Source organism: Nesoenas mayeri (genome assembly GCF_963082525.1).
Source record: "Nesoenas mayeri genome assembly, chromosome: 13".
In the NCBI taxonomy this organism is placed as follows: Eukaryota; Metazoa; Chordata; class Aves; order Columbiformes; family Columbidae; genus Nesoenas; species Nesoenas mayeri.
This window is the reverse complement of record NC_137550.1, coordinates 3,902,548-3,930,426: the sequence shown is the minus strand read 5'-3', so window position 1 is coordinate 3,930,426 and position 27,879 is coordinate 3,902,548. Positions and strand designations below refer to the sequence as shown.

The window sequence follows — 27,879 nt, the reverse complement described above, 5'->3', positions numbered from 1 at the left end:
TCATTACTACAAATAGACAGAGACATCCTGTTTTCACACAGCTCTGTCTGAGCACAGTGTAACATTCAAATTTTAAGCCTGCATCCAAACTGATTACTTGCGTACATTAAGAACCACTTTGAGTATTTAACTGCACATATTTTTTTGTGTGGCCTTAGCCTTATTTTTCTGCAAGTTAAAAACACTTCATAAAAAACCTATACATTTTGAGATACACTAGTGCTTGTGAAAAGTGCTAGGCTAATAACTTTGGAAAGAGCAGTCCTCCACATAGCCAAAGAGCACAGGCAGCAACAGCTGTTGAGGTGCCAGCACAGGAAAGGGGGCAAAGGATGATTAGCCCCTAATTTGATTCTCTGCTGACATACACAAGGACGCCAGTTCTGGGGCTGATGGTTGCAATCACAGCATCTGTCATTCACAGCATGACTGCTAATACTAACTTGACCTGACACACCATACAAAACAGCTACCAGTTTTAACAACTTTCTCGCCTTCTTCATCAATTTTGAATGAACATCCTTGAGGTAGACGACCAGATATTCCAATGCACTTTCCCTGCACCTTTCAGTATCACATATTTCAAGTAAAAAAAAAAAAATATCTATTTTCAAACACTGTAGCTAGCAATTTCACTTTCACCTACAGCGTCATCCATACTGTATCATGACTGGAATGAGCTCTTTTGTATTACATTTGATGCTTTCCATTTTCAAAGCACATCCAAAAATCACCTAAATGAGGATTGCATTAAACCATACAACTTAATCATAGTATATGATATATATTATATATATATATATATATATAATATCTGTATAGTTTTATGGCCAAGTTACAAAGCCCCTGAGAACAGAGTTTATGCAGAAACACTGGCACCAATAACACTAGTGGATGCAGCTTTATTTAGATGTAATTAGCATAGAAAGCACCTGAAATTATTTATATTTTCTATTTATAATAGATTAACTCTTTGGATATTTTCATAACTATATTAAGAATACATTTGTTAATCTTAACATCCATTGTGGAAAGAATATATTTACACAGAAATACATTAAAGACTTGCTGCTGAAAGAGCAAGAAGGGAAGAAAAGATGGTGCCTGGTCCTGTGCCCTTATATACATGGGTAGTGCCTTTAAATCAACTCATATGAGTGTGGGTCCCATGTTTGAACAAAAGTTACAGGTTCAGGTCCACAAGGCTTTATGCACATATGATTTTGACAAACTACTATTTGAACTATTTTTACAAATACATTCTACAGTAACTGTGTCTACGGGCTCAGGCATCCAGCCCTGAGAGAAACATGAAGTCTGTCCCCTGCGTTTTGTAAAATCTACCAGATGGGGCACGTATCTAGAAGTAGCTGCTTTTACAGCTCTGCAGTGAAATGCACCTGTCTACCTAGCACAGGATACGGCTGATCCCTCGAGCATCCCCATCTGCGTTAGGCCCCATCATGAACACTTGCTCTTTCACCTGTTATAAGACTTGGGCAACTGAGTCTTGGTAAAATGGTGACAGCTTGCTTAAAATGCAAAACAAGCCAAAACCCAGTTCAAAATAAAGTAGATGCCAGTTTGTCACACAACTTGTTTGTGTTTATATATCTACTTAGAGATGTTGCTGTCCAAAAAGAGAAAGACTTCAGTTCAAGATAACAACATTACATCATCTGTGAAAATGAAACTGTACACGTTTCAGAGTACAGGAACCTCTTCAACTGGCTACATTCTTCATTAAAGTTGTTCTCTCCTGGCACTGTGAATACAATCTTGGTTTGCAACACATTTTACAAGACAAACAAGGTTTGCAATACTTTGACAGGAAAATGGAATTCTTTCCCAACTGAAAGAATATGAATTTTGATAAGTTAATAATGGCAAAATCTTTGTAGGTAAAAAGTGCAAATTTGCGTATATTACCTCCAAGCATTTTACACTGCTACCTACAGGGAATTTCAAAGCATCCTTCATTTTGAAGTGATTTACCAGTTGAATAGTACATTTTGACCAAGAGTCATAAAATATATTTGACTGCTGCCTCCTGACTGTACAGATGCAAAGAACACCTTGAAAGAGAGGAAAAAAAAAAAGATATGCTGTCAGCCTACATTTATGAGAATATTTTTACCCATATGTGAAATCTGAGAAAATGCCACAGTCCCAAACACAAGGAGATACATGTATATATATCTCACAGTTCAATTTTAATCCCATAAGAAACTTTTAAAAGTGAAACTATGCTTGTGAGTACAACTGGGTATATTTTGATGTACCTCTTCTCCTATTCAGAAAGACACAAGAGAACATTAAAAATAATTAATTAATCTAAACAGTTTTGGGGCTCCAGTTTTCTAAATATGTCAGTGGGGCTAAGCAAGTTTCACAGAAAATTTATCAAGCACTGCTAAATGCAGCAATCATACTTGATTATCCATATTCTAGTGTCTGCAGTATCTCAAATATCAGAGCACTGGTGTTTTTTTTGTGTGTGTGGTTTTGTTGGTTTTTTGTTTTGTTTTTCGTGATGGCTGCTTGGAATTGGCTGTAATTTGGGGAGCCAAGGAGAGGCAGTCCTGTAATTGGGCATTATCAAGGCTGGCTCACCACCCTCCCCAGTACACCTGTTTTGCTGGAGTCTGGCCAGTTAGCAGTGTCTGTTATCACTTCTGATATCAGACAAGGCTGGGTGCAACAGGAGTTACAACAGAGCTGGCTAAAGTAGGGTCGTGTGAAAGTGTGGAATACGCACAGTGTGTGCTTTGTGGGGTCAGTGACTACATTTGCTTTGAATGGGGAAATTATACTAAGGTAAGAAATAACCAATGTAAAAAGAAAGTTACAAAAATTAAGTGGTCTTAGTGTCATAGTCAGCCATCAGTCATTTTTGCTAAATCACCACACTGTAATCATCTCCATACCTTGTCATTTCTTTCACATAGAAATTTTAGCTTCTGTGCTTTCTTGTGCATAAATACTCCTTCCAGATTTCCTGTTTCCACAGAGCGTAGTTCAATCGCCTTCTCTCCCCAGCCCATGACCTGATTAGATTGAAGGTAAGCTGGAAAAAAAAAAAAAGAGATAGTTTAACAGCTGAAAAACTGATTTTTACTTCATTTATGTCAATACGGATCTGAAGCATTTCTCTTTGATAACAATATATTCTGAATTATTTGTATTTTAATGTACATAGCCTTGGGAACAGTAACTGTATTTCAGTTTCTACTCTCAGACTTACTTTGTATTCTAGACCCAAAGGCATGCTATTTATGTATTTTGTGATTTTAGAATCATGAAAGTTTGGAGGAAATCTCTGAAGGGCCTCTTGTTTAACCCTCACCCCAAAGCAGGGCCAGATTAGATAAGATTATTCAGGACCTTGTCCAGACATGTTTTGATGCATATTTCACAACCTCTCTAAGCCTCTGCTGCAATGCATCACTGCTTTCAAGGCTAAAAATTTCTTCTCAATACGTAATTGGAATTTCTCTTGGTGCAACTTGTGCCCATTTTGCCTCTCATCTTTTCATTCTACATATCCAAGAAAAGTCTTGACTTTGTGTTCTCTATACCTTCCTATTAGGACGTTTGGTTTGTATTTACTACGGAGCTCAGCTTAGTTGGAAACCTAAATACTTTTGAATCTGAGATTCTGGCATGATTACTTTGGTGTCCTTAGCTATTGTGTTCCCATCACTGGTTACATTCAATATCTCGAAACCAAAATAAGATACTCCAGCTCTGTGGAAGCTTACTATGCGTCTCCCTTTAAATCTGGCAATTAGATGAGAAATTGGAATAGTCATGAAGGAGTTAACACCACACATTTCAAATGAGGCACAGTTTCACTGAAAGCCCTCTGATTAGCGCATGTATGGGCTTCCAAGGTAAAAACACATTAGTTATGCTCTATTGACAGTCAATGCTCAAAAATTGTTCTTGCTAAGCTATGAACTGTTGTTAGTCTGAGAATTCTGGTGCTCTGAAATTATCTAGAGGGAATGTGTGCATTTGACTGGTTTTTAGCTTCAGTGGACAGTGCTTGCCTGCCCTACATTATTAGCAAGTCTGTTCCTTAAAACCTTCCATATTTAGATTTTTGTCTAAAAATCAAACTTTCAGTACAAACTGATATAGGAAGCAACAGCCTGCAATCCTACTTTAGAATGACAGCAGAAAGTAAAGGCAATATGCCTGACTGACTGTATGTCCTTCTTCTAGCAGCTGTTGATTTAATCTTAACTTGGAATCCTTGCTTTATAATTCTTGTTAGAAGAGGTATATGAAAATTATACTTCCTTGGAACCATATGTGGTTTTGCTACAATGTTGGGTTCCTAGTTTCCTCAAAGTGTATGAATTTCCCCTAAATCTGTTTAGTAGACTTTCTTTTCAGTTGTTGTTTGTGCACACTGAAGGCTTCCCTGCCACTAGAGCTGAGACCAAGAAAATTCTTTCCCAGTATCGCAGTCATGTAGAAAGAGGAAGAAACCATCCTGTTTGAAAAGCAAAATGGCAGTAAGCAACTGAGGATAAGTGGGAGAAGGTGGGGAGGCGTATTTTCAAAAAATCGAACACCTGAAATCAATGTTTTTTCTAGTCTCTTGTTTATGCTTCAGTTCCTAGGCTTTACAGCAGGGCACTGTTGCTGTAGGCTGTGAAGAAGACTGTCATTAACATCTCTGAATCCCTGCAGCAGCGTGGTGAGCACCAGGGCAGCACCCACGCAATGTGCAGTTGGTGTCTAAAAAGGTAGGACCAGACCACGCATAAAGTGAGGAAGATGAAAATGATACAATACTCAGACATTTTCTATTTTCTGTAACAACTGACACCACAATAACCTCCCTCTGCCTCACCCAGATTACTGCATATTTTAAAAGACCTAAAGTTGTGCATGAGCTGTGTGGTTCTTGTTATACCATTTACAGCAGCGCTGCTCCCTGGGACATCAAAGAATACATGCCATAAACTTAGTACAGCAAAGCGAGACCAAAATCAGTTTTGTAACATCATGAAAGCACTAGCAATGCTCTAAATGTGGGGCAAGACTTGGTAGTTCCTGTTTACAGTGTGTATTAACATTAGGTTGAGCAGAGTCCCCATTGGGGGAAGTAACTGCTTCAAGGGGAGATGTTGGGGGAGACAGGAAAAGTGAAAGAAATTACTGAGCCATATTGGATCCGTGAAGTTCTGTAAAGCATCCCTGACTGAGCCAATGATCTCAGTCTCAGACCAGCATATACTCAGTGTGAATGACACAAATGCACTTGGTACCACAAAACCCAGGTACTGCTACAATCTCACTTCCCTTCTTAACCTTGCTTTTCTTTTTTAAACTCTTCCCCTTCAAAAAATCCCTTTTCTGATCTCAAGTATTGAATTTGGCTCACTGCCCTAAGTGGTTATTCCCAAATGACCTCTGCATGAGAGCAGAATCAGGCCAGCTTTTAGCAAAATATCATCAAATTGGGCTTTTCTGATTACTATTACAGAAATAGGGCAGGAAAGGACCTTAATGCACCTTCTCTTCCATCTGTACCTCTGTGCCACATGGGTATAACTGCTGAGAGTTGTTTGTCTAACCTGACCTTGAAGACCTCTAAGGATGGAGCCTGCAAAAATTCCCCTGGCAGCCGGTTCCAGATAAATCAAGAAGTAAGAAATAAACAAACTGAATAGGAATTAAAAGAATTAACTGCCGCCGAATTTAAGCAATTCTGGGTAGGAAAATTGAGAAATGAATCAATAACTTTTCTTGTGCAATTCTGTTTAATAGTTTTACTGCTATTATTTTTATTACCTGGATAAAAATGGGTATTTTCCTTCCTCCAGACACAGCTGTGGAAAACTTTTACTAAATGAGAAAGGCTAGAGCGTCAAAATCAAGAAGGTAAATAAGCCTCTAAAGCTGGATAAATTCACAAGTGGACAAATTAAGAAATTGACCATGGAAGGCAGGTGTTTTTCTGCTGTATGTTTTGGTTAGATTGCACTGGACAAAGGGCTGTCACATAGGGTTCCCTAACCACCCCAGGCAAGCTAGGAATAAATGTATGACTAAATTTGGTTTTGTAACTTGTATGTGTCTCTGCATCTCTGCTCCCAGTTGCTGCTCACTCCTTTGTAATTATTCCAGTAGAACTGATAACCCGGAAATGTATTTGGGGTGACAGTTTGCTTCTTTGAACGCTTTTTGCTGTTTCTTGGGGAAAAAGAGCGCAGGATATGTGACCACCGGGAACGATTGAGGCACGAACAGGCATTTTCTGTGCATGAGCCAGACAGCAACTGTTTGAAGAACTGGTAGGCATGTTCACAGAGCACTGAGGAAGTAATTCACCCGCTTTTTGGTAATGCTGTTTGTTTCTCTACGTAACATCCTTTTAACTTCATTTCTATTTCCTTCGCATTTTGCACACAGCAAAGGAAATAAGGACTTTTATTGGTTCTTTACTCTGGGAATATCAGTTTTGTGCCAGCTCTCTAAGTCTACATACTGTAAATAATTCATTACTCACACAATAGGGCAAAAGTGCTCCCAAATCTTATTAACTTGATGTTTCTTAAACCCCTTTTTTAATCCTGTTTTATAAAGAGAAAATATTGCAGCTATATTTGTATTTAGCCCTATGTATGTGAAATATCTTTCAGATTAAACTTAGATATGAGTACTTCCACAATTTTAATTTCCCATGGGATTTGAGTTTCCTCTCTCCAATTTCTTATTAACAGATCGGTCACAGAGGTCCCAACTTAGACTGTGAGGGTAAGCTATATTTAGGCTCCGTGCCCTAAATCCATCAATTATAATACAAACTAATTTTTTTTGGTAGTCAAGATATTCTCACCAACTACAAAAATTTTCTTTCAAAATAATTGTTTAAAGACATTAAGAAATGAGCAAAGGATGGCTAGAGGGCACCCTGAGGTTAACACAAGACCCTTCTATTTCTGAAACACAGAGTGAAAACTTTGAGATAAGCTCATACAGACCCATTTCAGACCACCTAAAGTCAGGGAATTCCACGAAAATGGGATCTTTTATGAAACTTTCAGGTTCCCCCTAAGTTTGGCCATGCATGTAAGACAGTTATTCACACTTCTCTCATAACAGCTAATGTTTTCATCTGGAGCCAAGCATTTCAAAGGATCAAGAAAATTAAAAGGAGCTAGTAGGAAACAATTATTAAAATAATAGTTAACAGAGCTCTTTGTTTAAAGTTTGACTTGTGTGTTGAGTTATAGGTTGGGTTAATTTGTTTTTAACAGAAATATGATTCCAATCAGAAGTCAAATGAATCTTGTACCACATCAAAGATTGACAGTTTCTGTGCCAAAGAAATCAATTTCTGAGATAGCAGAAGTGCTGCAGCAGCAGCAGCAGCAACACAGGGTTCTCAAGCTCATATATTGGAAAATTTTCAAATGACAACTGAGAGGGGCTGTTTGGAGGATGTGTCCCTTCACTCTGGAACCTGCAGAAGTATAAACAATGAAAGGGATGGATGGATGGATGGATGGATGGATGGATGGATGGATGGATGGATACAGACATTTTCCCTCCAAAGAGAACCTGCACACTTGCTTTCTGAGCACTGGAAGAAATTGTACAAAGAGCTGGCTGTTACTCAGCTCTCCTAACCTCACCCTCCATAACATCTCATGCAGCTCACTCCTTCCTCAGCAGGGTGCTTCATTACACCCATCCCAGCGACCTGTTCCTGGACGGGCATCACCTTCCCATCTGGTGGTTCCCATTCCTCTAGACTGACTACAGAGAAAATCTAAACTATTCACGTAGACAAAACTCCTAACTTGTATACAGTAAAACTGACCAGACTGGATGCCACCCTCAGAAGTAGCGTCTTTATCCTCTTCCCATTTAACTGCCCTAAAATACTGTGACAAAAATGCTTAGGCAATTTCGTACTGATAGCTTTCCATGCAAATGATTATCACAGAGGTGTGCTGAAGAACAGGAGAAATAGCTGCACGAACACATGGAAAGGCGAGTGTCCAAATGGCATTGCTTCTATTAAGATGTAATCAGCCTTGAGAAATTGAGAATGCCTAGCCAGATGTATACTGAAGGATGTTTTAAATTAGACTAATTACCTGGCACAAAGGATCTCATATTCCAAAGTGGTGAGGCTTTATTCACTTCAATGCCAGCTGGGTACACACAAGGAAATTTTTACTGAAGTGAAGGCAGTGTGATTTCCAGGCTACAGGAATGCTTTACAAACCTATCTCTCCTATCTGCGGGTTTGATGATTCAGTGCTTTCTGAAACATTAGGAAGGCAGGCTTAGGCTTCAGATCTCTCTGCTCCACTTGTGAGGGACTCCTGCAGCCTCTGGCTAGATTCAGTGAAAAAAGCTTTGAGAGCCATCAGCACCTGGTGACACAAACTGCAGCTTTCCAAGCAGGAGTCATAGATCTACATGACCCTTCTTGCAACATCCCCGCCTTTCTAAAGCAGGATGTACGAAAGCCTTTGTGCCTTTGTTCCTTGTATATCATGCAGCTTTGAAACACACCATCTTATCTACTAACCGTGACTCTTTAGGAGATCATATATAGTAAGAACACTACAACTAGAAAAGCCTGTAATAGTTGCAAATAACATCCATGTTTTCAAAAGTATTAAGCGTGAGATTAGGGTTAATCTCTGGCAAGACACTTATATAAATGCAGCTGACTTTTTAATTCCCAAGGCAGGAAAAAGGAGTTCTAACACATGGGAAGAAACAAAGGAGAGGTTAAAAGTTTAGGAAAATTACATATCATGTACGCACACTGTAAGGTGGATAAGACATGGCAGTCTGAAGGCAGTGTTCATGTTCCGAAGCTTGCTACTGAACTGTACTAGCATAAGGAAGCATGTCCCACAACAACACACTTTCCTGAAAATTTCTGTCTCTTTCAGATCGTATTCGTCAGTGCAGCTTCTACTTACATTCAATACTTCTTGTCAGAGCTTTTCCTACCCTGGTAGAGTAATTGCCTTTTGATTATGGATTATTTCTTATGGTATTTCTAATGTTAACTCAGAAGGGATGAGCAACTTCAACATATCAAAGACCATTAGATATTCCTATGAAAAATGGAGAATTGACTTGATATATTTTAATGATGCCCTGTAGCTCTGAATATGGGCTGAAAATTGGAGTTAGGGCTACTTAGTGATGAGAAGTGAACATTATATAGTTAATGACCTTATACCTGTTTTTTGAAAGTGAAGCAGTTGCTGAATTCTATTGAAACAGTGCAAAAAATAAGTTCTCCTGTCGCAATTTGTGTGCCAGGGGTGGACTTGCCCTCAGTACTTTTCAAAACCCTCTACAAATGTCAAATCTGGCATTTACTTAAGGGTGCTATTCTAGTGATTTTAATGGTCTTTTCCTAAAAATACCCAACTAGAAGTGAAAGGAGAAAGGTGAACATCCTGGGTTCTTCACAGTGGTATGCAGTTTCTGCCAAGCTAATAATAGGCTTTTGCACAATCTAAGTGTTTTGGGCTTTTCTTGTTTGTTGGTATGTTTTAAGATGCAGAACAGGAGTCAGCCAGAAAAGAAATTAAAAGCAACAAATAATAAAACAATAAAAATCTGTCTGTGTTGTTCTTGGTTTTCCCCACACTGTTAAACTTGAAGCCCTCTGGGGAAGGTGAAACAAACAGCTGTCCTGGCTACAGTTAGAATCTCCTCCTACAAAGCCAACTGCAAACACAAAGAGATTGCAAATCTTTAAGAAATACCCTAGACTGGCAACACTTTGAATTTAAAACAATAAAATTAAGGGGTCATTTGACAGCAGTTACAGATCTCCTCATTAACTGACCTCTTTACAGTTGTATTTTTACCTAAAATGTTATGGACTACAAACAAAGTAGAAAACAAGAACACCTTGTTTCCCCTCTAATTCACATCATTCTCTCTCTGAAAACTGGTGGTAAGCTGCATCCTCTGAAGTTTGGCTGTACTGTCAAGGTACGATGCAATAAACAGCATGACAAGAATACAACCTCAGTGATCCAAATGTGAAGACCCTACTGTAATCGTTGGCTGTCTTAACACAAACTTACATAAATCTGTTTACTCTTTAGACATCTGGTTTGCTCAGATGTTGCTTTATGTGCCATACAACCACTTTCATGTGAATACAAACCTCATAAACAAGTCAGGCTTCATGCAGCACAATCTGATCTTTAATAAAGTACTGTTTTTCATACATACCTACAGATGCTGGCATTTCTCCCCACTGTAAAACAGTTTCCTTTGTGAAATGCCCATATATATCAATGTAGATGCCTTCATCTTCATAGGTGAGTAAGAGCTCCATTCCGCTGGTGTTCGGGAGGATGATAATGGCATGTGGGTGAATAGTCCCCTGGATCTGCAATCATATTTTACTAAGATTTATATCAGAAAATGGACTGCAATTTTAGTGACTACATCGATCTAACTAGCTTGGCAGAGCAATAAAAAGAACTAGCTTATGGAAAGTGAAAGAAATGCCTGTTTTCAGAAAGGCTGTACAGTTTGCCAGCTCGGCTCTGAAACGGGCCTTCTCCCTCCCCCCTTGAACGTGGCAGGAGGTTTGCAAATAAATCAACATTCAGTACTTCACTTTATATTTGCCACTATTAATTGGTATCCAGAAGCCATGGAGCCACTGAGACACAATAATATTTACTCACTCACAAAACACTTGTGTTATATAAACAGAAGAGAGGTGAAATAAATTTGAATTCACAACTATTTCAGAAGATGGAGGAAGGACAAAAGCTTCCACATTCCAGGAAATCAGTGCTTTCACTTCCACGATATTTCCCTATCCCCACACAAGCTAAAACCTGTACATTTAACAATATTTACAGCAAGTTGAGAAGTTACCTGGACCTTTTCAAATACAAGCCACTCTGTCCTTTCCTTCCCACATCCTCCACCATAGTGCCCCCTTTAAATGCCATTAAGCACATTTCTGCATGCCGCAGGAGCAGTGCGGTTCACGCACACAAGTTATTTTAACAGCTGTTCAATGCACTAGAATCTCTCCCAAAAGCCAACGTGTCCCAAGTGAAGAAAACAGCTGAAGTACACAACCGTGAAGGTGGGGTTTTCCAAAAGCATTTTTGAAAGAAAACGAGGACAGCCTTGAAAAACAATTTCAAAGCATTCCCTTGTTTAAAGCATTACTCAAACCAGGATGTTAAATTGTTAATTAAACCACTACAATTAATATTTTTATAGGAAGCATATGACTGGAGCTTCTACATCATTTTCACAAGCCAGCAACACACAGATCTTTGTTTTCTTCAAGCACATACATTTACACACACCATAAGGGCACAACGAACAGGAAAAGAAGCACTGAAGCTGTACTTGCCAAACCGAATACACCCAGGCCAACCACTTGACTCCGTGCCTCCGCAACAACTATCCGTAACACTAGAACAGGTATCCAGAGTCGCAGAGCGATTTTAAGGCGTTGCTTTGGTACTTGCATGAGCGATCGGAGCAGGTAAGAGATGAAGAGAGAGGTGGGGAACTGGGAACAGAGGCTACCAGAGAGCAAGAGTATCTGCAGTCAGCCTGCTCAAGTCTGGTCTGTCGCCACCACAAAGCTCCTCGAAGGAATTACCCAATTCTAGCAGATACTCTTTAAAATAATAAAATACCAAAAAAGAGCCACTGTAGCAGCAGATTTATTTCAGGTCTAGGACTCTAAAGGGAAAATATATTTTTAGTACATACTAACTTTTGGTTGAAGAGCACACAGAAGTGGAGCCAGTTTTAAAGGTGCCCCATATATTCAGGGCAGTCACCTGGGAAATCTCTCTCATCAGGTACATAATTATATCTGCAGCCTGTTGAAAAACTAGGGCCTCTAAGAAGGTTCACTTTTTTCTTTGCCCTTGTTATCTTGGGCTATTATGCTAATGATCTTTTTGACAAGTCATTATTCACCTTGCTTAGCAACCAGCTTCCAGAAATGGTAGGCAGGCACCACACACAGATTGATAAACTGATGTGAATTTTTCATAGTTACGTAGTTAATAAAGCTACTAATTGTCAGATTAAATAAACCCTTTAACAAAACAAATATTAATTCCCTTCAAAATGAAACCCCAAAACCAATAGCAACAAAAAACAACCACAGAAACAAACAGCACAAGCTTTCAGCAGATGAAACAGTTTGTTCTGAACAGCTAGAAAAGTTAACAGCCACCCAAACACCGCGTCCATCAGAGGCCCAGGTCTGATGGAATTTGAAAACCATCACTTGTCAGAGCAGCTCAAGTGGCTTGCACGGGAGATGTGGGTTTTCATTTGGCTTGAAAACGTGGGGCTGAGAGTGGGGAAAAATAAGTTAAAAAACTAAAAGGGATCAAGGCACAGATCATGCACAGCTGGGATGATTTCTCCAGATCTCCTGAGCATCACTTTGGGACACGTTGCCTTGGGACAGGAGGAGGCCACGGCACCCAGGTGAGCAAACCCTCTGCCCCTATGGAGTTCTCTTGACTCTTCAAGTGTGCCCAGGAGTTTCCTTGCCTGGAGCCGCCACTGGAGCCAAGGGAACCTGCTAGTCTTCTGGACCTAAGCCCCCAGGTTTCTCTGGCTTTTGGGAGCCACAGCTTTGAAAAGAACTATCTAGAACAGCTAAAACCATTACAAACAAACAAAAAGATTAAAACCATAGCACAGATTTCATATTGGACAGGCCCATGGCAGTCATTCATTTCTGCAGGGGAATTACTTTGCTGTTGTCTGAGTTTAAGCAGGAATTTAGTGATCACCATCACCTCAATAAACATACGCACAATGCAACATGTATACACCAAACTGAAACCAACATCTTCATGCCAACTTTTTGACAATCTAATGAGAAAATCCTGTAGAAAATGTAAAAATTCTTTGCAATTTAAGAACTGATTTCTTGGGCAACTGAATAGTAAGAAGATCAGCAAATATATTTAGTCTGGAAGCTGGGTTTCTGCAGAGTCACGACTGCAAGGCAAATCACACTTTGCACATTGAGCCTGGATCTTGCAGTGGATCAAGAATGAAATACGTTGCAAGTCTTTGTAATCCAGGTCAAATTTCAGCTCAATTCAGTTATAATTTAATCACTGTGTCAGCAAGATTGAAAAGTATAGTGTCAGATTTTAAAAGCCACCTAAATTCACGTAGATACTATTGTGTCTTTGATTGCTTAAGTAGTCCTAAATTTCCAGCATAAATCAATTAAAAATACTACTGTCCATACAATAGATTTTCTGACACTAAACCATTAAAACTGATATTCCAAATCTGATAAAAGCATTTTAACAGAACTTAAGTATTATAAAAGTATGTGAAAAATGGTTTTCTATTAACTAGCATACAATAGTTATTCTCTTATCCTGTCATCAATATACAGCCCAAAGAACGGAGGCATTTACAAGAGTTTTTGGAGTATCTTACGTGTGTTGGAAGGTACAGGTCGTACACAGATCCAGAGTCCACATCGATAGCGTGAAAGCCTACTAGTGAGCCATAGATGACTTTTAATCGTTGTCCATTTTCAACAGTCAGGTCAACCGCCAGTGGTTTGTGATGAAGTGAGGTAAAGGACTGGAAAAAGAAAAATACACTATATAGCACAAAGTTGTGTGTTTACAGATCTACACGTATGATCTTAAGAATTTTCAAAACTCAAAAATTAGCTATTTTTGTTAACTAGCATGTTACATTTAAGGAGCTAAGTATCCATCATCCACTGAGCTGCAAGGAGAGCTGGAAAATTCACTTATGTGTTGAAAAGATCTGGATTCTAGAAATGGACAATGCAAAAATTAGGCTGAGTACCATTCATGTTCAATTTCTTCCTCTTTTGAGGGAAATCAGCATCAACTTTGTGAACTCATATGTACGCTTTGGCACAGCAGTGAAACAAGTTATTCGCATCCAACAGAATAATGACTGTGACAGTTTTATTCTTGCCATCTCCAATTTATGTCAAATGAAGTACATTTTCTTTAAAGGAATACTCATTTTATCCTTAGAAATAAGAGTTCTACAAAGCAACAAAAAGCAAAAGCAAAGAGTAAATGAGAGACAGTGAGAAAGTGATATATCTGAACCAAAGTGAAGTTTCACCTACCTTGAAAGCCATGAATTTGTGATAAGGCTTTGGAGCCCAAGCATAAACCTCCACTGAGTTTTTCAAAGCTATTACGAGGAATTTGATTCTCTCATATTTCACTGTAATACAAGAAGAACAATTCCTTAGGTACCAGACAGACACTTAAATCAAAGACAATCTCATCACATAAAATAATTTCACTGGACTACTTGTAGAGGTAGACATTATCCAGCAAGGGAGACTAATGGATTCTGGACATCAATGTTTAACATCATCAGTGACAATACCTTGACTTAAAACCTATAGTTTGTTTATTCTCAGTAAAGCCAGATGACTGCTAACATTATATATCTTACTGGTCAGGAAAAGAGGTCTTAACCCTGCAGCTAAGGCAACCTACTTTATTTTTTAAGTGTGAACAAACACCATTGTTGCTGGTTGTGAATAAGCTACTTTTGGAGGAACGGTGGTTGTTGGCTCAACAATTCTGTTACACTCTGCAGGATGAATTTTCATTTCGCTGTTCCTGTGTGGGGTTAAATCTCCAAGGGCTTGTGTGGGCGAAGGACACCCATGTTTCTGAGTAAGCGTTTAAGAGATGAGCAATTTCCTTTAAGCTGATTCAGGGCATGTTGGACCCATTGAGAATAAATGAAGAATCAGGGATTGAAAATTAAGGCTTAGTACATTTTGTTTTCATCCTGCCACAGACAAGCATTTCCTTTGGAAACAGAACACCAGGGTATCATAACCCAACACATTCACCCTTTATTTTTTATTGCCTGCTTGGCAATGATTTTTAAAAGATGCAGGTGTTATGCTACTGAAGTAAGGTTTGCCTAACTTTAGGATAACTATTGAAAACAAACCACAACAAAATACCTCCACACCAAACGCAAAGGTGACCAACTGAAGTAGAACACGTGCGTGCTTTGCTCTAACGTAATCACAAAGAAACCAAGAACACACATCTGTCTCACATTCGTTCTTGGATTTAACCCTTGCCACTTTTAAAACCATGAGATATACAAGCAAAAAAAAGAAGTCAAGGAAGGTGTTTATGAGAGGCAGCCTCCTTGCCCGCTCCTGCACTCCTCTATATCATTTTTCTATTTGACTTTGAAAAAAGTGCCACTTTCATATACTGTCTTTCACCAAAGCAAAACTTGCACTATACATCACACCCCCTCATGCAGTTAAATGACAGAAACTATCACAATACTGATGTTCATCTTCAAGACTGAACTGCTTGAAAGCTAAATAAAAGATGTTTTTTCAGCTGCTTCAGTACCATCTCCAGTGTGTAAGTCGAAACAAAGGTATATTTAGGTCTTTTATAATCTAGAGAGAGGGATGAGCTGTAGCAAATCCAATTTGATCTACCTATGGACTTTCTAGACTTTATTAGTCCAGTTTCTTAGCAGTTACTCAGGGCCAGGAAGGAAGCTGAATAGCATGTAGGTGGAAAACATCAGTCTAATTAAAATCTTAAGTATCTGCAGAGCTTCCAAACCACTGAGTAACTGACCAGGGCTGGTGCTCCCTCCTTCCAGCTATCACAGGGAATACCCATAACATCATCTGGTAACTGCTGCAAGAGGAGATACTACCTGGAATGACAGGGCACAAAGCATCTGCCATGCAAAACAAGGAGGTTTGAAGGAGCTCAGTGGTATTAAGCCAAATACAATCTTGAAACAGAGCTGAAGAAAAATGCTGGTGTCACAGGATACAAAAGGATGTTTAAGCAGCTCTCAAAGGAAACAAAACAAACAAGAAGTCCTTACCGACTTTGTAGTGTACACAGCCTTCCAGGTCACCCACAGACACCCAGCCTTGCCGCTTCTCCACCTCTGGATCATTACGCAAAATTTTATTTCTCAGCCATGATAAGTAATACACCCTCAACTTATTCTTCTTCCCTAGGATTTGCAAAAAAGACAGACAAGTTTTTAACTTGCTGAAGTACCAACTCCCCCACACTTACAAAAAGCCAGAGTTTTGTGACCTTGAGTGCAGCGGGTCTTTGTGACTTGTCAAGGTGAGAGAAGAGTCCAGCAGCACAAAAGAAAAGCCCTGTGTGATGGTGACAGGCAGAGGGAACTAGAACATGAGCAATCCTATAGGATTTGGCACATGGGTGCTTACCTTGTGACTCAAGCTCCATGCAAGATTTTCACACCCGACTAAAATTCTTCCCTTGAGCCAAAGAACAGGTCTCTCTAGATGCATGTATTATCAGAATATACTCTCATACACTCTTTGATATGAAGGAAGGAACACAGGTATGGCCTACAATAGCCATTTTGAATGTGATTCATTTAGTTCTAATCAACTGACAATCTTCACTACATGCAGCTATTTTCTTGTGGGTGCCTTTCCAGGTGAGAATGACTTTGTCATCTTTCATCTCGGTCAGTCTTTCTGTTGCTTTGGTTCATAAGTACATGTGGTCAACAGCAGTCTGGGATCACAGGTTTGTCTAAAGACAAGGACTGTGTCACATCATCAGCTGGACCTGGCCGTAAGGGACAAACAGCTCTCACCACTGACTACCACGGTGAGTCTGGATGGGAGACAAGGAGCTGCCATTCCTTGCTGGAGCTGCATCTCTGACCTCGTGATGAACCGAACATCCTTTGAGGCCGCTCTCAACCGTGGGCAATAAGGGCCTGAGCACCCTGCAGAGTCCAAGCTGTTTGTCAGCAGAGGCTGAACGCACCACTCCGTTTATTGTTACTGATGCTTTCACAGTACAGATCACTCTCGTGTTACAGCCCATAGATCTTGGTGAACACAGAATGAGGTTATTTAATGATATTTTAATAGAATTGCCCTTAGACACTCACCCATCACAGAAATGAGCAAACAGACTGACAAACTATAACTTCCTGAGAACCAGTTAATTTTAAGGATATTAAACACTTCATAGTTCCCACAAACCATTTTACACATTAACTGGGTAATGAAATATCCCAACGCCTCTCTCAAATGAGAATGTAAACATAAAAAATTCAAGGGAGTTTTCCTATAACCATCCTGTGATTTTCTGTAAGAGGAAATTTCTCAACCTAGTTTATAACCTAATTCTTCTTTTTAATTGCTTCCAACCCCAGTGCAGGTCAGATACTTTTAGACACTGAACTAACCTGATATAGTAATTAGCACATTGAGTCCTTCCAGAACATCCATTTGCTGGAATCGTCTCCTTGTAATCAGCGAATAAACTCTTCCTTGGCCACTTCTGTCCAGCAGCCACAATCCAGTCTCCGTTCCCACCAGTAGATTTACTCCTGTTTATACGTGGAAAAACACACTGTGTAAATCACCACAAATTCAGAGGCCACTGGGTGTTCATTGTTTTGACAACTGATTCTAATTTAGTCTCACTTAATGCTACCTGATAATTTCTCTGTTACTCTGTGGAGGCTCTCCCAGAAAAATGAATAGGAAAAAAAGGATCTCAGCATTACACTTTTTACCCAGCAGAACACTTACACGCCCATGTAGCACAAAGGATGAGAAGTTCCACTGAAGTCAATGTTGATTAAAATAGAAAGAAAATACTTTGAGAACTCTAACTTCTCAAGTGCCTGTGGGCACTCAGAAGTGCCAGTCCAGCACAACTTCACTGGCAACACAGGAGATGCAACTACATGATCTAAGGGTCTCTACCAACTAAAAACAAAACACCAAAACCAAATTCCCTTTTTCCCCAAATACAACACACAAATCACAGGATGACCCAACTTGTGGGAAAAATCGCTGCTATTAAGAGGAAGTGGAGTGTTTGTTTGAAAATGGTCTGTGTTTCGCAAGAATGCTTTCAAATGACAAATTAAAGGAGAGAGCCCATCTGAAATCCAACCGCTCTCAAGGAGGAGAAAGGTCCAGTGAGTCGGTGACATCAGAGGATGACAAAACCTATGTTTGGCTTGCATGACAGCAATGTTTCCTAATCAGCAGGTTCCAAAGAAATGACATGAGTCATTTTCCTGCTGTAACAAGCAACCTCCTCTACTGGCAACGCTCTGGTGAGTACCTGGTGCCCTTCAGCCTCAACGCGCACTTAATTACAGACCTTGCCACGCAGCTCTGTTCTTAATTTAAAATCTCGGACTCCTGGAAATACACATTACACAAAATCTGTGAAGCTGTAAACTGGAAATCTACATTTCATTTGGATGATGTTTCATCTACTTCATTCATTTTCCATTCCAGACTCAAAAAGCAAGGAGGAGTAAAAGGCTGGGTGGGTCTGTTCTTCTGAAGTAGAAAGATGGTTAGAACTACCCAAGACCTCAGCTATTGTGAGACTGGGACAAGGTCTACAGTTGCTGAAAACTTGTCTGACTGCACTCATCTAGGTTTTATAATACACCATTTGAAGCTGACCCTGTAAAAAGGGTGATCCAGACAGGTTCTGAATAAGCACTGACAGCTGGAACTAAGGAAGCCAAGCTTTTGGAAAGACTGATGCCCGACCTTCTTCAGATTCCTGGAATACCTACACATAGTTGACAGGAAAAGGGTTCAGGTTTGGATTATTTCCACTGGATCAGGGTGTAGTGTGATCAGCTGTACTCATATGCAGCTAAGACAAGAGTAGTTGTCATGCCTCATCTAAGTTACTAAAACATTTGCAACTTTTGGCTCTTCTAATGAGTGCAGTTTCACTTTGGTGCCTGATCAAAACATTTTCTCACTCTAATGCACAAAATCCTTTGCAACTGTAAGTCATCTGTTTGCCATCTTCCACCAGGGAGGCAGCGCCAGGCGAGTGATGCAGGTACCTGCTCAGCGATCCGCGCCAGGCCCTTCTGACAGCAGAGGAGTGACACAGCTGTGACATCTGCCCGGCACAGACCGCCAGCCCCCCTGCTGCTGCCTCCCCACACACAGGCCCGAGCGCCTCTGCGCTTACCCCACAGAGCAGCACAAAGAACCTCCGAGTTGAATTTCTTCTTGTATTTACGAATTTCTGGACTGTCACTCTGTGGGCGGATATTCGTTGGGTTGACGTTGACAACAGAGCCCTTCCTTGCATTTTCTCTCCTGACAGGCTCGGGTTTTGCACTAGATGCTAGAATGAAAGACATACGCAATCGTGAAAAATGCGAATGTTTGGCTACATCTCATATTTGACCTATTTAAGGCAGAATGAAAGAAACAGCAGAGGGATGAGAAAACACCTAAGGAGCATTACATAGGCAAGGAAAAAGCACACATCTGGAAAACTCCTTAGGCATTGCTGAGTAAGCACTGTGGTAACACAGCAGCCGAGTAGAGCAAGCCACATCTGGAAGAAGGGCAGAAGCAGTACAATGAAAATTCATAGCAATGTTGACTTTCCATTTCTGAAGATGTTGCTGACAGTTTCCATTCCCAAGCAAAAAGCCCTCCCCACACTCCCCCCAAAACAAAACAAAACAAAAATCTCCACAAAAATCAGGAGTGACATTTAATGAGAAGGGTAAAGCATACTCACGAGAACTACAGGAAGGTCCTACTGGACTGGTGGGAGGGGTGATCGGCAGCAGTCTGGGATCTATGAATGACGTGAAGGATGTTGTGGACGACGTACTGCTCTTTGAAGGGGTACTTTCAGTGCACGGGATCTACAACATAAAACAAGACCTGCTTCAGGAAGGTGATGCTAGGAGAGCAGGCAGCACGCAGCAATGTGGTGCCTCTGACGCTCAGAAGAAATGCTTCAACGTGATCAACAGTCCTAAAGCAGTAGATACATGGTACAAATTCAGCGACAGAAGAGGCCTGAGCAGGGAGTCGTGTGGGGATGCTTGGCCAGGCAGTGCTCTGCAATCCGCAGATCCCAGAAGACGAGCACATCGATCGCTCCCTGCTGTCGTGTCTGCAACAGGGCATTGCTCAGACCTCTGTGCAGCGAGGAGGACACTGTTGGTGTGAGTAAGGCAGCTCAGGATGTGCCCTGACAGAGCTGTTACCTGCCTCCAGTGACACACTTCTCCCCAGGAGACCCCTGTGCCCGCCATGGTGTCAGAGTCTCCTTTGGGGCTGCCGAGACATCACGCTGCCCTGGCCCCTGGGCGTTCCCACCTGGCACTTGGGTAGAAGAAAGCCAGGGACAAGGTGCAGAGACAGAGTGCTGCACTGATGACATGACAGGTGAAGGAGCAGAGGGTGCAAGCCCTTCTAGCTTGTGTAAAAAGGGAGGAAAAAAAGGAAGGAATGAAAAGGGAGCAGAGAGAGAAATTGGGGCAAACAAGTGGAACAATAAAATATGTTAGAGAGCTCAAGATTTTTTATCCATCCTCTAGATAAAACTTTTAAAGAAGGGATGCGGTGAAAAATTTCATCATAAAAAGACAGGACAGATTAGGTTAAAAGGCTCTCAATCTCAGGCTGGAGGAAAGGGCTGGAGGAAAAAAATGGTATGATTCATTCAATCTGTAATTTATCTCTTACCTTATTCAGAAGTTTGTTCTGAGGTTCCTGGCTCGTCAGTGGCACTTTTGGTGGGTTCAAAGAGGAGTCTGAAATTTGGCTTTGCTGGAGGAGATCTGGCAGGAGATAGTTCTGGTTGTTTATGCTCCAGAGGCCTTCTTGGGTGCTCGAAATTTGTTTCCCTAAAATCTGATCCTGTACATAAGAATATACAGTTAAAGTCCACATTTAGCAAACTTCCAATGCACTGTGCAACTCCTGTTAACCAGGACTGGCTTCCACTCCTGAAGTGCTCCGCAAATGTTCCTCATCTACGTGACCTCAACCACAGGTAAAGAAGAAACTTCATCCTCAGAAGCATTTGACAGAGAATCAAGTGACTTGTCCTAACACTGAAGATGTGACCTCTGCCCACCATAGTCAGAAGTGGACACCATTTGGCTCTGGACCCACATTTAGTTCAAAGCCCTTTACCGTTCATTTCATTGCTACTTTCCGTTTACTGAATTTGAAAACCTTATTCTAGAATGATGACATTCACTAGGACGCAGTATCAGCATTTCCAGTACAACCTATAAACAACCTACTGAAATCAGATCAGCTTTTTTGAATGCTGGCCAAAATAAGGAAAAAGAAAAATAAATTAGATAATTATAAATAACCAAATAATTAACTAGAAATCAAACCGATGATTTAATTACTTTACATTTTAATCTAGATCTAAAAAAAAGCAAACCAAAACATAAATGTCATTGTCTGAGATTAGGGAATCAAGCCAGTATGGGGCTTTTTTGTTCAGGTTTGAGTCAGATTCAGTTGAACTGAACAAAACCCCCACTGGAAGCATTTGAGCAGTTTGGTACACCCTAACCACTTCAAACCAGTTTGTGCTGATGGGCTGGGAAAAGGGATGTTGTAAGAAGTCATGGAGACTCGTGATGGCTGTGGCTGGTGAAGCAGAGGTGGGATGAATGGAGCGGATTCTCCATGAGAAGGAGGGGGAAGACTGGAAGGCATCAGAGAGATTTGTGAGGAGAGGTGGCAATCATGTGTCTTGTTCTCCCTCCCACTTTGTCCCCCCTCAACCCACCAGAAAATGTGATCTCCACTCTTTTCCATCCTCCCTCATCCTCAGTCTGGAGCTTTAAGACCCCATCCTTCTCCTTTCCCTCAAGTAGTCTATTTCCAGTGCCTGGATATGAGGGGAAATAGAAAGCACTGGGCTGGCGTGACACAAGAAAAATACCGGTTTTGCCCCATTTATAATGCCTTCTCCAAAGTATGGTCCTTTCTCCTCAAGGATGGTGAGACAAAGGCAAACTGAGACTCCTTCCCCAGTCAGGGAAGGATGCTGCTCTGGTCTGAAGCTTAGAAATCACACCAGAGGTAAAGAAAACTCCTTTTTCTCCCCAGCCCTGCCACAGCTCACACTAGCAGCTCTGGGAAAAACACCAGTTTCACAGCAATTTATTTTCCCTACCTGTGAAACGAGAGTACACTCAGTAATATGTGGGAAGTGCTCTAACGCTAAGTGCAACTCTTATTACTGTAATATTTTTTTTTGTTTTCAGCCACAAAGAACATTGTTCTGCTTTGTCTGTCTTCATCTTTTCTGCAGTAATATTTATCACAGGGGAAAATCCATATGACATGAAGTTTCTACTAGAAACTACAGCTGGGAAGGAACCACAACATGACATATGAGAAGATATGTATTTTTGCTAAGCCAGTAGGGAGAGATGAAGTGTTTTTCTCCTCTTCTGGCAATATTTTAAGTAGCAGGAGGTAGTTCTCTTTAAATTGGAATAAAAAAGGTCAAGATTTTTAAAAATAGCAGCAATGCACACCAACAATAATCAACAATATTGCTTTTTGCAACCTTCCCAATGCCTTCAAGAAATATGTTGACAACAGAAACTACTAGCAGGTCAATAACAAGGACAAAAATAAGAAGCACAATTTTGTACCTAATTGCAAGCATTTTTATAGGAAGCACAAAGCCTGAAACTGCACATTTTTTGAGGCTTATAGCTATAATTTGCAATGACAGAGCAGGACTTCAGAGTGAAAATGCTGCTGAGAAGAAATGGATATAGTGTTTATCATGCACATTAACAATCTGACTCCCCCCACTGCTGTACCCACCCCCTTACAAATGGTCAAATTACCTTCTGTTCTGCAATGGTGCTTTGGGGTTTCAGTTCAATTCCATCTGGTACTCTTGTCCTTGGGAAATCTGCCACTCTGCTGCTTAGCAGTTGCCTGGTAACAAACTCCAATTAATGAACAGAACTACTTCTGGGGAAAAAAAAGAGCCCAAAGCCCCCCAAAAATAGGCATATACATGATCAAAAGTGAGCATAATTAACATTCACTAGTTACACTTACAGGTTCTTGTACAAAAGCAAGCTGATTAGTCTGTGGATGTGTCTGAACGGACTCAAGCCTGAGGACCCCTCACACCCACCTTGATGGAGAGCATCCCTTCATCTCCCTGCATCTCACCCACCCGTTTTCATACACTGCATAGGTCAGGCAAGTGAGAGCTGGTCCCTCCAGCTGTCTTCTGAGAAATGCCTACTTCAAACCTTCTCCTCTCTCCCCTTGTACACCACCCTGCGGGGTGCAATTACGAGCCACCCTGCCCTCCAGAGAAAGAGCATCAGCTGCACGTGCAAGGGGGAGAGCCGCTGCTCTGCTATATGCTCATATGAGAGATCTCTCCTCCAGAGCCTACTGGGATATGCTATACTGGAATTTCATACTGTGAGTCGGTCCTTGACACGGGACAACCTCACCTGACTTACAAAGAAACAAAGAAAATGCTGCCCAGTGCACACAGATGCAAGAGAACTTAAGAGCTGCTGGAGTGGCTGGGGCCAAAAGCCACCCCTAGCCCAGGGTCCCATCTGCAACAGTGACCCAAAGCAGATACTGGAAGAACTAGTAAGAATAGAGCAAGCATCTATTGTGATCATAGAATGTCCTGAGTTGGAAGGGACCCACAAGGATCATCGAGTCCAGCTCCTGTCCCTGCACAGCACAATGTCACAGTTCACACCGTGTTTCTGAGGACGTTGTCCAGTCTATTCTTGAACGCTGTCAGGCTTGGGGCCGCGACACCTCCCTGTGGAGCCTGTTCAGTGTCCAGCACCCTCTGGGTGAAGTTCCTTTTCCTAATGTCCAAATTGAACCTCCCCGGCACATCTTCCTGCCATTCCCTCGGGTTTGTTGTTGGTCACTAAAGAGAAGAGATCAGCACCTGCCCCTCCTCCTCCCCTTTGAGGAGCTGTAACCGCATGAGCTCTCCCCTCCGCCTCCTCCAGGCTGAACAAACCAAGTGACTTCAGCTGCTCCTCACTCGGCTTCCTCTCCAAACCCTTCACCAACTTCATAGCCCTCTCTGGACACTCTCCAGTAGCTTAATATCTTTTTTACCCTGTGGTGCCCAGCCCTGCACACAGTGAGTGCTCCAGGTGAGGCCGCACCAGAGCAGAGCAGAGCGGGACAATCCCCTCCGTGCCCGGCTGGCCGTGCTGTGCTGGGTGCACCAGGACACAGTTGCCCTCTTGGCAGCCGGCGACACCGTTGGCTCATGTTCAACTTGCCGTCAACCAGAACCCCCAGATCCCTTTCCACGGAGCTGCTTTCCAGCATCTCGTCCCCCAGTCTGCATGTACAGCCAGGGCTGCCGTGTCCTGGGTGCAAAATCCGGCACCTGCCCTTGCTGAATTTTATGCAGTTGGTGATTGCCCAGTTCTCCAATTTGTCCAGACCCCTCTGCAGGGCCTCTCTGCCCTCGAGAGTGTCAACAGCTCCCCCAGTTTTGTGTCATCAGCAAACTTACTAAGCAATCCCTTCAAGTCCTGAGTCATTTATAAAGACATTGAAGAGTGCTGGCCCTAAGATGGATCCCTGCAGAACTCACTAGTGACTGGTTGCCAGCCCAACATTACCCCATTTACTAGAATCCTTTGAGCCCGGCCCATCAGTCAACTGCTCACCCACTGCACTGTGTGTTTAACCAGCTGGATGCTGGACATCTTGTCCAGGAGGACATTGTGAGAGACAGTATCAAAGGCTTTGCTCAAATCCAAAAAGATCACATTGTCAGGCTTCCCTTGGTCAGCTAGGTGGGCAGCCTTGTCATAGAACAAAATTAAGTTGGTCAGGAAAGACTTTCCCCTCAAGAACCCGTGCTGGCTGGGACCAATGACTGCGTTGTTCAGATTTTTTTCAGTAACTCCCAGAACAATCTTCTCCATGATTTTGCCAGGAACAGAAGTGAGGCTGACATGCCTGTGGTTGCGGGGGTCATCCCTAGTGCCCTTCTTGTAGATTGGGACAATGCTTGCCAGCTTCCAGTCTTCCGGCACCTCTCCAGATTACCAAGAGTGTTGAAAAATCACAGGGAGAGGTCTCGCTATGATGTCAGCCAGCTCTTTAAGCACCCAAGGATGAATCCCATCAGACCCCATCGACTTGTAGGGATCCAGCTGGAGTAGCAGATCCCATACAAGTTCCAGATTGGTTGGGAGTTTATCATTCTCACCAGCCATGGATACCATTGCTTCCTACACAACCAGTGGTACCTTTGCATTTTAAACGTTTTTACCCAAGTGGAACTTTGTTTATGTTTTGGGTCCCCCCTCACTCCTGTGGGAGGGGTAAATACTTACATACTGAACTTAGAAGGAATGGCAAGATATGGAACAGGATAAATGGTGAGTGCAAGGACCTCAAGCAGCAGCTGATCTTACACGATGTCAGCCTCCCACTCATTGGGGAGAAAGCAATTCCTAGCCAAGCACACACCTACACCCACCTCGTTCGAATGTTGGAAGAGAATAGCATATAAAGAGCAGAGAGTGGAAACTGTACCACACAAAATAAGCCACAGGAAACTCAGTGTTTTAGAGGGATGGTGAATGCCACAGGCATTGGAGAAAAAAGCACTCTCAGTGGAATTGGAGAAATTAGCACCAAGGGAATAGATATGCTATGGAAGTAGGTAAGATGCTGGATTGTATACACTGATATCCTTTCCTCAAAACAAAAGCCTGGTGTGTGTGAGGGAGAATTCCCGTTCATGTCAGTGAAAAGAAAAACAAGACCAGAAGTTGTTTTACTGGTGGAAGACGGCTGCCCTTAGTCCTGGCTTTGTCAGAAATGAGCCTTCTTGGGCTGGTTAATGAGATTTGTCCAAGAGAACACGAAGCTCTTCCTCCTGCATATGTTTATGTCCCAAGTCTGAGCAGCTCCATGAAAGCTGGAGTGTGGACATCAAAGGCTGTTCCACAGCACAGGCAAGAAGAAGGAAACACAGATTGTTTTTAATAGTCAACTAAAATTTGGCCCAAGGTGCCTCAGCCAAGGCCCACATAGAAACACTCCTACAGACTGCACGGGGCTTCAGATCCTGCACTCACATGCTCTAGACAGCAAGAAACACAAAAATCTTCACTTTAGCCAGAATATGCAGAGTTTCAATGCTGGCTGCTGTTTCCTCTATGATCACTGTCCTTTTTGCTATTTACTTATTAGTAATCAGGATATACTTCCCAAAGTATCTCTCTTTTAATATAAATGGCACTCAGCCACGGTGAAGGGACTTTGTTAATAAAGAAGACTATACTTTTGATTTTACAAGAATTCTTGCAGTGGCTGTGTGCACCGGAAGGCAAAGCTGAGAGGGATCATCCCCATAATTCCACCTCTCTATAGGACTGGCGGATCTCACACACAGAGGAGATGCAAACACCACATGTAGATTTCCAAAGACAGCGATACCGCTCCTTAAAATCATTACAGCATGCAAGGATCACAGCAATCTAACACTTACACAGCAAGTCATAGCTACAGGGCAAATCCATATTTTTATGTAGAGTTTTTCTGAGGTCTAGGATGAATTCTATGACCTAAAGCGAATAAAACTTTTTACAGATCAGAATAAGGTGGTTTGGAAGAGGAGCAATAAGAAAATAAAGGCATCACAGGAAAAATACAGCTCTTTCACATACACTGAATAAGCTACAAGATTTTTAACATTCTCCTCATCCCTCAGCTCTGAAAATGAACTTCAGAAATGCAAATCAGGAGCAAATGCAGGCGCAAAAACTCTGCCTTCTTCCCAGCAGCACAGGGGAAAGGGCTGGTACCAGGCCAGCGCAATGGCTTGCCAACAGTGCTACAAATCCGTGCATCTCTTCCTGAAGATTGACACAACTGCATGTGCAATTATGTCAGAAAAGCAAGAGCCCCACTGCCCCATCCCAGAGAGCTCTGTGGCCCTGTGATGCACTTCAAAGTAAATCCTAGAACCGGAATCAAACTAAAGTCTCTTTGCAAGAAAATTAGAAGTTTTATTCGTTGATATTAAAAAATAACTCAGTTTGCTGTTCCAAACAGCAAGGCTGGCCAGCTGATCCCACAACTCTCTTTCACTTGGACTAGCAAGCTATTCACGCTCCATTATTTCTCAGCAGAAAACACATTTTGCATGACAGGTAAAACACCATAAGGTGACAGTCACAAAATCCACAAGATAAACTGGAAAGCTAGAGAGAAACACTTCAGGCGAGAGCAGGTTTGTACCAGCCACAGCATCATCTGGCTACCACAGCAACTGTGCAAAACACCAATACTAAAAATACAGCAAATTTTACAAAAACAAATCCTGCTTACTCTTCATAAACAGCCCTGGTGAAGGAATCAGCTTTTCAGTGGCAATTATTTATCCCAGAGTGAACAGACTATGTGAATACACAGGCTATGTTTGCCTTGCTTTTTTCACTGTAACCTGTATTTAGCATGAAGGTGAACAGTTTTCTTTCCCTCTCTTTTGCTTTCAAAAATTCTATTTAAATGTAGATCAATGTGTAGTAATCTCTGTAAAAGCACTGCCTATTGATATTCACTTTAAACACGACATTTCCTCATTTTCCCAGGGCACCAAGTCATCAAAGCTTATTACACTGCACACATCTGATGGAGCAAACATTTACCCCCAGGAGTTCATTATAGTGCGATTAAACTGCTTAATTAAAACTGACATAAATGACTGATAGTAACTTCAGAAGGGAGGTAGCATCTATGTAAGCCAACTTCTTCCAGATATTTAGAAGCATCTAATAATAATAATAATAAGTAATAATTAAAAAAAAAAATAAAGCAAACCCTGTGTGGTTCATGTCATCTTCATCACTGCTGTCAACTTCGTCACTCGATGAGGAATAGTCTGCTGCTTTTAAGAATGAGCTGGCACCATCCTTCCCCTTGGCAAAGGAGACTGGACTCTGAGAAAAGGAAACTCA

General features: G+C 41.5%; 1 protein-coding gene across 1 annotated transcript in view; it reads right to left on the bottom strand.

Moving 5' to 3' along the window:
- Positions 1-1,562: 1,562 nt before the first annotated feature.
- NRK (Nik related kinase) overlaps positions 1,563-27,879 on the bottom strand; it is a gene marked incomplete at its 5' end in the record, with an annotated part of 96,883 nt that continues 70,566 nt past the window's right edge. The window contains 12 exons of the mRNA XM_080352400.1: positions 1,563-2,075; positions 2,928-3,067; positions 10,246-10,405; positions 13,480-13,629; positions 14,159-14,259; positions 15,928-16,062; positions 17,290-17,433; positions 19,065-19,223; positions 19,629-19,758; positions 20,588-20,761; positions 22,735-22,828; positions 27,743-27,861. Of these exons, the coding sequence (XP_080208526.1) occupies positions 1,992-2,075; positions 2,928-3,067; positions 10,246-10,405; positions 13,480-13,629; positions 14,159-14,259; positions 15,928-16,062; positions 17,290-17,433; positions 19,065-19,223; positions 19,629-19,758; positions 20,588-20,761; positions 22,735-22,828; positions 27,743-27,861 (1,590 nt within the window). The 3' untranslated portion in view covers positions 1,563-1,991. The remainder of the gene's footprint in view (positions 2,076-2,927; positions 3,068-10,245; positions 10,406-13,479; positions 13,630-14,158; positions 14,260-15,927; positions 16,063-17,289; positions 17,434-19,064; positions 19,224-19,628; positions 19,759-20,587; positions 20,762-22,734; positions 22,829-27,742; positions 27,862-27,879) is intronic.